The sequence below is a fragment of the Centropristis striata genome, chromosome 18 (assembly GCF_030273125.1).
Source record: "Centropristis striata isolate RG_2023a ecotype Rhode Island chromosome 18, C.striata_1.0, whole genome shotgun sequence".
Classification (NCBI taxonomy): Eukaryota; Metazoa; Chordata; class Actinopteri; order Perciformes; family Serranidae; genus Centropristis; species Centropristis striata.
This window is the reverse complement of record NC_081534.1, coordinates 10,633,010-10,642,784: the sequence shown is the minus strand read 5'-3', so window position 1 is coordinate 10,642,784 and position 9,775 is coordinate 10,633,010. Positions and strand designations below refer to the sequence as shown.

The following is a 9,775-nucleotide window of genomic DNA, read 5'->3' as shown; positions in this document are numbered from 1 at the left end:
TTGAAAGGCCTTGAAAATCTACCATTGCTTTTTTTGTTGTTTGATGTGCTTCTCTCTGGGTCAGGAATTGCAAAACTATCGTAAAATTTTGAAGCAACCAATTAGATTGATAGTTGTGTATACAGATAGCTTTCCCCTGAGACGCCGGTGTTGGTCTCTTGCATGCAATGTTTAGACTTACCCTCTCCGCTCCCTCCCCAGAAACAACAATACAAATCTCACAAAAGTTTTGTTAATCTAAAAAGTTACCATCAAGATGTAACCTCTCCGCGTGCAATGGTTGGTTTAAAAAAAAAAGAAGATGATGTTTAGTATGATTGATTTGCATTAAGTCATGTATTTAAATATACATTTCATGTTTGTGTTTGTTGAAATGGAATACATGCAATGTTTTGTGTATCACTTTGTGCAGAATTAACAATTTAAAAATTTTTTTAAAGCCTATCTTTTCAACTGGTGAACGGGGCAAGTGGGTCCAGAGGTCATCCAGCTGTTCTTGGACTGTGGGGGTGTCTGTATTTTCAGAACCTGATGACACACAATACCAAATTTATTCATACATTATAAATACTCAATTGTGAATTAATATTTTATTATTCAAAGGAAGTAGTTAAAACAGCAGATTGTATTATCAGGCCATGTCTGTGTCCACTGTGATGGGGAAAAAAACAAACCCATACCTTGTAGACTGGAGAAGGAGTTGTGGGTGCGTTATCCATCATCCACAGCCGGCTGGTTGACGGAGGTCTTTGAGGTACCCCATGTTCGGAAGTGGTTGGGCTAAGTGAGACAGGATATGCAAGGTCGAGACTTGTCCAACGCACTTTCTGAGCGCAGTGGAAGCAGTGGTCTTCCTCGTCTCACTTGGTCCTGCAATATACAATAGCCCGTACAACAAAAACTCACAAAATAACACAATTGTAACAATAATATGCAACTGTGAGTGATTTGAACTAAATTAATGTGCTAACTTAACTGTCCCTAGACTAGCATACAAAGCTAAACTATACAAACTAAATACTCTACTATAAACCAAACCTACTCCTAACCTAACCTAAATATAAATGTGCAAAAAATATGAAAAGTTCGCTTAGTCTGTCTTGAAGATGCTGGACACAGGAAACCTGGAAAAGTCAGAAAATACAGTGACTTTTATCCTATATATTGAGAACCACATGCTGAAAAATCTGAATAATGTGAAATACTTACTCTGGTGTGAAACAACAACATGATGATGGCTTCTCAGGTTTTAGCCTACAAAATAAATAAATACAACATGTTAATGAGACAGCAATACTTAATTAGATGAGAGTTTGACCAAGCGTCAATTAATGAATGAACATTATTGTTACCAATTTTTTTTTACTAGTTTTTGTACTAATAATCTATTTTCCCCCCATTCTCTGATTTAAAAATAAATAAATACATGAATAATACTAATAATATTGATTTTCCCAAATACACTATATTTGTATATCACTTTACATGACATCACAGAACAGTGGTTGAAAGTTCTTTATTAATAATAATTTCAGTGTTTCTCAACATTACAAAAGCATTTTTTTAAAATTGCTTACCTGAAAAGGTGAAGACAAACAACTGAATGCTGAAGGTCAACGAAGAATTGGATACTCAAGTCTCTTTGGTGAAGTAGTGTTTATCTAGAACAGGATGACAACCGTGAGCATTGCAGCAATGTAACAATAATGTATTATTAATGTTTTAAATAACTGAATTAATGTATCACTTATTCATAAAAATCAGTATGAAGCTGAATATAATCATTTGAAATAAATACACACATAGCACCTGTAGAAACATAGCAAATTTTTCAGCATATGTGCCCCTCTGCATCCTTTATAGATAATTTTAACTTTCTTCATACATTTTTACGTGTTTTATACATTTGTATAGCACCCATGGTCCTCAGGGGTCAAAAAGAACCTCATGACATTAGACTGGTTTTAGGAAATGTAGAAAAAAATATTACCTACTTTTTTTCACCTTTTAAGGTAACCCATGACCCAAAAAAATTACATTTCATTTTCATTTTTTTTTTTCATTATTATTGGTCAATTTTATTCAAATATACAAATATCAAAACATAAGTTTCACTAAAAGTTGACATGACCTACTCTGTGCATTCCAATCAAGAATTCTTTTTTTCCACTGTTACTATTGAAAAAAGTATTCAGGGTTTTTTTTTTTTCAGGGTTTTTCTCTCTTGAAATGAGGCCTAATTTTGAATATTTGACTAAAATTGACCAATAATAAAGAAAAAATTATGAAAATTACATATCAATCAATTAATCTTTGGGGCATGAGTTGCCTTAAATGATAAAATTATTTTTTTTTTTAAAAAGGCGGTAATATTTTTTTTCTACATGTCCTAAAAACAGTCTTGTGTCATGGGATCCTTTTTGACCCCTGAGGACCATGGGTATATAGTCGATGGGAGGACCACACAAGGGTTAAAAAAAAAAAATAGTCGATGGGAGGACCACACAAGGGTTAAAAAAAACCAAAAACATAATTTATGAAAGTAGTTTATGTTAATAACAGTCTTTGACAAACACTCACCAGTAAATAAATGGTCAAGCTGTAAATTTGTGAGGTGAAAAACAGGATTAAAGCTTGCAAAGAAGATGAATCTGAATGGATAGGTTGATAATTCTATTGACACCACAGCTCGGTAACACCATGGTAATAGTTAGCTAATAATCTGATAATAGTGGCGAATACTTTCAAAAGCTTTCAGTGTAATAGTACCCAAATGCACCCTATACTAAATTTAAGCCATTAATGGCTATGACTCTGTTATTACAAATACACCTTATTACATAATAACCTCTATTATCAAAATAGTACTGCAGTATTAATATCAGAAGAAAACAGGATTAAAGCCTACAACGAAAATGCTTCACAGCACCACTTGAGGACACACACACACACACACACACACACACACACACACACACACACACACACACACACACATTTATCCAAAGCTGTTTAAGCCTACATTTTCAACTTCCAATAAATCTCTCTCTCACTCACACACACTCTCTCTCTCTCTCTCTCTCTCTCACACACACACACACACACACACACACACACACACACAGAGTACATCAATATTAGTCACAGGAGCACATACTTCAGGTACCAGTTAACATGACAAATTGGAAAAAAGAAATGGTAATAGTTTGGGTAATAGTCTGCTAACAGTAGTGAGTAACATTGACACAATGTAAATCTTAAATGGTGAAGTAAACTACCAGTTCATCATTACAGTATTTTTTTTACAGCCCTGACTCCATGGTTAAATGTATATCCCCATGATTATCTTTTCTTTTTAACCTCTCATTACCAAGTGACATGAGTTTCAGTTTAATATTATCCAAATACACCAAATGTTCAAATTTAGCCATTGATGAGTATGACATTGGTATTACTATTACACCTTATTACATAAGAATACCAAAACATCCTCACAAAAAACAGGACTATTATCAAGAAGCTACCATCAAAATCCACATACAAAGGAGCTATATCACAGTTAATTAAAAAATTAGTCAGGCCAACATTGTACACAACCCCTACATTAAAAATGGCATTTAGACAACATTAATCAAGGAAAATAGCATAAGCTAGCAATTTTTTAGCATTATTATATTATTATTATTAGCATAATGACACCTTCCCAGATAGACACAAGACAAAACACAGCAATCATAAACTGTTGTGGCCTAGATTATCAACCCACAATGCATTATAGGCTGTCTCTCAGTAGCATCACATCAGTCAAACTATGCAATGCACTCTTAGAATCAATAGTGTTTGCTAACACCAGACACATCTACTGTTATAACAACTGTTAGCATCATGGTAACTGCAACATGGAGTAACTGTGAAGATATTCTGCCCGACGGACCATTTAAAAATTGCTTCGACATGATGCTAAAGCTAGCTCGCTAGAGAGCGCTAGCTCAGACCTAAGTTAAATGACAAACATCGTCCAAATGAAACTCAAATAACTTGCAACTACATTTCACAAAATTTTCGACAGTAGTTTAAAAGTATAGTTCAAATATGAAAATGCTAACATTGTAATGCACAATTGTAATGGTAGTATGCTAGCAAAACACGTCTTCTTACCTCAGACGAAAAGCCAGAGAAGCCGAGTCCCGCCAGCGGACAGGATTTACATCAAGCCAAAACACAAGGAGCCAATCAGATTCGCCCCATAACTGTGCTCCAATCCAGTGATTCCCAACCGCTGTTCCGCGGCACATAAATGTTAGAAGTAACTGCATATTGATACTTTTGATAGTCACAGAAGAATAATACCCTGGCTTCTAAAAGAATGTGACATTAATATCATTATGTTCAACATCCCTCAGAATGCCAATCAAGTTCATGCAACAATCATAAGCAGGGTTTCCTGCAGGAAAAAACTTTGGCCAGGGGGGGGAGGTGAGTGGGGGAGTTCCACCCGAGAACGGTTGCCGAGAACCGTTCTCGGCAAAAAAAAAGGATCAATTAATTCATTACTTAGCTTGTTCAATTATTATTTTTGCCCTCAAAATTAAAGAGAAGATGCTTAATCAATTATTATTTTTGGCTCTCAAAATATGAGAGAAGTTGCTTAACAACAAACACACAAACATGATGATGGAAAACACGAACTGTTTATTTTTGGGTTCATGGCCTAATAAGTTTGGGAACCCTTGGCACTAGGGTTGCCAACTCCCCGAAAAAATAAATAAGGGACACTTCATTGGCAGGGCCGGCCGACCAGATTGCCTTCACCCATCCTGGTGTGGTGGAATTTTTTAGCCCCTTTTTTGTAGGTAAAATGATTTTTTAACAATTTGGCTCGAACCTGAATTGAATTAGATGCATATTTTTGTGTGACATGAATACATAGAAAACAAATGATTATCCAGCAATTCACTTTAACACAAAATAACAATTAGCCTGTTTTTCAAAGATGTAGTGGAGTTTGCTGATAACAATTTGATTCACTCCTTTAGTTGGCTTTTAAAATGCAGCATGTATGCAATTGAATGGCCATTTTGGAAGCTTATAGCATTCCATAATTCCAAATTGGTTCAGTAAAAAGGCATTAAATTCATGTCATGAACACATGGGGACCTGGTCTTCAAGAATGCACTGGAGTTTGCTGATAACAAATTGATGTATTTATTTTATTGGAGCAGCATGAATACAATTGAATGGCTATTTTGGAGTCATGCAGCTGACAGGGCCGTAAAGTGCAATGTAATTGCGCACTAAAATTTAAAGTGCAGATGGCGTGACCGCAGTACTGGAAGCATGTTGTTTCAGATCAGTCAGTCCACCATGGACTAAGGAAAAAGAGCGCCGGCACAACGTGCAGTGTGCTTTATAGATGTTATCACGCACTTTTTCCACCCAGGTGCTTCCTTTTACCCATTCTTCAGTATTTTTGCATCCTTTTCTGTTTTTTTCTCGGAGGGGTACTAGACACATTGCTGCTCGAAGGTGTAGCGCCCCGTAAAGCAGTGTCGGCGTCTGTGTCACTGTCACCTACGCATGCTGCTTTGTTGTCTTCTGCTATCTTCTCCTCGACCAATGGGATGAGCGTATTCTGTATCGTCATACTCGTGTGTGAATATGCTGTCAGTTCATTGGTCACAGAGCAGGACGGGGCCTTGGAACAAGTTTACCGTAAGTTTACATATAAAGCGCCCTGTTATTAAATTTTCATTGGCATTTACCGACTATTTTTTGACTGTCACAATAATACGGGACAAAGTGCGTCCCTTTTCACCTCAATACGGGAGGGGTGCTTTTGTTTCTAAATACGGGACGATTCCGTTTTTCAAGGGACGGTTGGCAACCCTACTTGGCACACAAAGCAAACAGAAAATTCAGAAAACAGAAACAGAAAAAAATCAGGAGCAGAGAACACTTATTGGCTATTGACTATTTGCAAAGTTGACAAGACTTGTCACTGCATGCCATTCTTCTTGGCTTCTCAAAGAAGAGCTCCTGCGCTCTTGCATAGTTCATCTCATTCACTGGAGGTCCGTTTATGCTGATCCGCAGACAGGCACAGAGACTGGCTCCCTGCAGTCTGTTCCTCAAGTCTGTCTTGATCTGTTTGCAAAATAATACGGATAATCAGAAAAAGTTGAACAATTAAACAAAATAAAACTAACTAAAACAACAACTTAAATGTGGCTTTACTCTGTTCATTGCAGAAAAGTCCCTCTCACAGTTCACACTGGATATTGGAACTGTGAGTGCAATGGCTGACAGCTGACTCAGGAAGGGATATTGTCCATGGAGTTCATCAAACTCTGAGGCCATCTCCTGCATGAGCTGCAGCTGAGACTTGTCCTAAAGCAGTATAGGTACAGTTAGAGTCAGGTTACTGGTTGCCATGGGTTTTTCATCACCATCAATTCATATCATATTTACATTCTCTTTTTTCTCTTTTGGTAATGTTGCACACCTAAGAAAAAGGCACATGCTGTTTGAGAGTGTGTGACTGACTGACTCTGTCTGTCTGTCTGTCTGACTAAGTGTGTGACTGACTGACTGACTGACTGACTCTGTCTGTCTGTCTGACTAATGCTAGGCTTACACCAAACGATCGCTCTGTTTCATATCAGTCTTTTCCTAGTCTTTGGTTTGCGATCATATCAAATGTGTTTGATATAATCGCATGTCTCAGTGACGTAACACAATCAACAACCAATAGATGAGCGGCTCCAGACCGGCCAATAAAACCACTTCGACAGGAAAAAGCAACATCACAATAATGTTTGTAAGTTCAGCCCTTAATAAAAATATAGTGATGTCATATATTTACGGCCACAAGCGGGATTTTGGGGGCGCTGTTTCTTAGTAAAGAGAACAGTAAGCAGACCCAGTTAAATTGTATAAATAAATGTAGGCCTATACATAAATAAGTAATTAATAATTGATAATTAATGTATGCCTAACTAAATAAGAGTTGAAAGAGCTGATAAATATAACTATTCAATTAAACACATAATTAAATAGGGCATAAATGTATATCATGAATTCATTTATACATTTTCCTTTCCTTTATTCTTCCTTATATCTATTTTGTTTACTGTAAAATAGTCAACTTTTCATGTCAGAGAAACAGAAACCCTTTTTCAGCTTTGTGGGTTGGTATTTTGTGGCGTCTATTCTTCTTTTTATTGTTTTTTTTTTTTTTTTTCAACACAAACCACTGCACACACTAGAGCAGCTCGAGCCAAAAGCTGCTTCTCCTCCATTTTGTAAGATTTTACTAAGAGCATGATGAGGGAAAAAAATGCATGGTAGGTAAAAAATGCTAAAAGAATCTAGTTGTAGTCTTGTAAACAGTTACCCTGAAAGATTCACAGTCTTTGTAGAATCGTAGTCTGAGACTAGGCTGGGATTAAAATCTCTCAACACTAGTCATTAGACGTGAGCAGGTGTGAGCTGATAGTTTTCCGGGAGTCTTTCCAAATCTTTTCAAAGTCTTCTGGTGTATAGGTAGCATAAGTGTGTGTGTGACTGACTGTCTGTCTGTCTGTCTGACTAAGTGTGTGTGACTGACTGACTGACTGACTGACTGTGTGTGTGTCTCATTACTCACCTTGAGAGATCCTGAAGCCACAAGGACCTTGAAGCCGAGCCACTCTGACAGAAGTGCTGCTTCATCAATACTTGGAAAGTGGTTGGCGAGCAACTTCAGGTCGGCAACACTCGTCTCCTCTAGATCCTTGTTGATCAACGTTTTTGGGTTCAGGACATTGAAGGCAGCCAGAAGATCCAGCTCTATGAACCAGCTTTCTAAACTTGCCTTCAACTTCTCCAAATATGGAGCCATAACCTAGTGAACAAATTGCAAAAAATAAATATTTGAAAATGAGTTTTGGAGTTTGAAATCTTGAATTTAGAACATTAAGTGGTATCAATACCTCTTCCTGGAAACGTGCCCAAAATGGGCTGCTCAGGCCAGCCGGCTTGCCTGCTTGCTCTTCAACCCCCCTCCGTCGCCCCCTTTCTTCCTCCGCCGTGGTGTTGAGACTGCGGATGGTGTCCTGGAGGTGACTGAGGTGTGAGCCTGGAGGTTGCTTATCTCCTGCCTCTTTAATGTGGCTGATGGTCGCAATGGTAGAGGGCACCTAAATATATAAAGAGAGCTGTTTTAATTTAGAGTCAACCAAAAATATCTATCTAGGGCAATATCAATTTAGGGGCCACTTACATATTCTTTGATCGCCAGAAAGTTAACATCTTCTCTCTGGAAGAGCTTGGACAGACGGCTTAGATGGGGAAGAACGTCAGCTTGGAGGTGGACTGCAGCAACAAATCTGTATGTGGCACAGAACGTGTAAAGGCCTCTAGCTACAGGATCTTTCTTGGTGTCTGCCTCCTCAGCAAGTGCTGCCAGTACAGCAGGAAGACTCCTTCTCAGGTTTGAGATGGCTTGGTCTTGAGAAAGCCATCTTGTATCCTTCACCTCCTAATGAATAATAGAAAGGGTTGTCATTCAAATAAATAAAAAATTAGTGTAGTTAACTTAAGTTTTATTTGTATGGGTAGCTCACTTACAGTCACTTTTAGGTTGTCTACTCCCAGCACTGTGGCAGCTGCCTTGAGCACTGCTGTGCGATTAGCACTGTTCCTAAAGTATATATGCAGATCGTGCAGGTGTTCTCTAAAAGTCTTCATGTAGGGCACTTGATCTGCAGCATCTTTGCAGACAAGTGCCAGACGGTGGGTTTCAGTATGCTTATGATGATTTATTAAATCATCATAAGCATACTGAAATCCATGATATACCAGGGGGAAACAGTTCTGATGGAGTGGATGACAGGCTGGAATCAGGATCCTGTTCTTCTTCCCCAAATGCCCCCTGGCCCAAAGGGTTAACTGCCTGGATGCAGTCAACCTAAAGAGACTGATAAAAAATATGTATTGGTTAGATTTAGTTTTACCACATGTATTCATACATATCAACTCCAGAACTGCTAGTCATGCTGTCTCAAATGATTACATTCATAAAATAGTTTTGTGTAGTTGTGCAACAAGCTAATATAAGGTTAATTTATAGGGTGACAGTCCCTGTATATGGTGCTCTGTACCTAACGTTAGCTGGTGCTGTTACCACAAATGTTCCTGTCCCCTCCCCTCCTCATAACGTGCTGGCCGATACAAGATAAACAAACACGCCAAACAATGCATCATGTGTCATCATGTTGTCACCCAGACTTCTCAGACATGTTTTGCATCACACTCTTTCGTCCACAAGAAAACGTGTTCTTTCAACCTAGCCGGCCATTTGATGTCATTGTTAGCTAACGCTAATGTTAGCTAGTAATTAGCTATTACGGTTAGCATGGAGCGACATAAACTAAAACGTTTTCGTCTGATAACTATTGAAAATGGAAAAATTGTTCGCATCTTCTCCATCATATTCCTGTCTCACTATAGCGTTTATTTATTATAGTTTACGTTAAACCACCGGCGATTACTGATGTTAGTTAGCTTGACCTAGTTACCTGCTGTTGACAGGACGACGCTCCGGTGTCTCCGCTCGGACATACTTCAGGGACAGCACGATCTCTTCCCTGCACAGTACTCCAAATGTGCGAACATTTGTTACACATGCTTCACCACGCATGGTATGGTCCAGGTCAGCCTCCTGACAGCAGATAGACTCAGGACACACTGACACCAGGTGCTGCCGACCCGCTCCGCCCCCCACACGAGCTCCGGC

The 9,775-nt window shown here is 38.4% G+C and overlaps 1 protein-coding gene and 1 long non-coding RNA gene across 3 annotated transcripts; both read right to left on the bottom strand.

Annotated features, from left to right (window-relative positions):
• Nucleotides 1-284: 284 nt before the first annotated feature.
• LOC131991713 (uncharacterized) lies at nucleotides 285-4,381 on the bottom strand. Of its 2 annotated transcripts, XR_009396161.1 has the most exons (6): nucleotides 4,159-4,174; nucleotides 2,581-2,599; nucleotides 1,578-1,661; nucleotides 1,210-1,254; nucleotides 681-1,124; nucleotides 285-528 (listed from the first exon to the last, which is right to left on the bottom strand). It is a non-coding gene; the product is annotated as an uncharacterized LOC131991713 (long non-coding RNA). The 2 variants fall into 2 exon arrangements; XR_009396160.1 differs by lacking the exon at nucleotides 2,581-2,599 and having other exon boundaries at nucleotides 4,159-4,381.
• Nucleotides 4,382-5,611: 1,230 nt separating this feature from the next.
• On the bottom strand, nucleotides 5,612-8,289 carry LOC131991472 (uncharacterized). Its single transcript, XM_059356925.1, has 5 exons — nucleotides 8,261-8,289; nucleotides 7,971-8,151; nucleotides 7,646-7,882; nucleotides 6,235-6,387; nucleotides 5,612-6,144 (listed from the first exon to the last, which is right to left on the bottom strand). Exons 1-5 carry the CDS (start codon nucleotides 8,287-8,289, stop codon nucleotides 5,971-5,973), a joined length of 774 nt encoding a protein of 257 aa, XP_059212908.1. The 3' UTR covers nucleotides 5,612-5,970.
• Nucleotides 8,290-9,775: the final 1,486 nt, after the last annotated feature.

Excerpts from the sequence above, each read along its gene's own strand:
- LOC131991472 (XM_059356925.1), bottom strand. The coding sequence starts at position 8,289 with ATGTTAACTTTCTGGCGATCAAAGAATAT. Across the intron at positions 8,152-8,260 it reads TTCTGGCGATCAAAGAATAT|CCACATTAAAGAGGCAGGAG; the intron begins GTAAGTGGCCCC and ends TGCGACCATCAG. Across the intron at positions 7,883-7,970 it reads GGGCACGTTTCCAGGAAGAG|GTTATGGCTCCATATTTGGA; the intron begins GTATTGATACCA and ends TTTGTTCACTAG.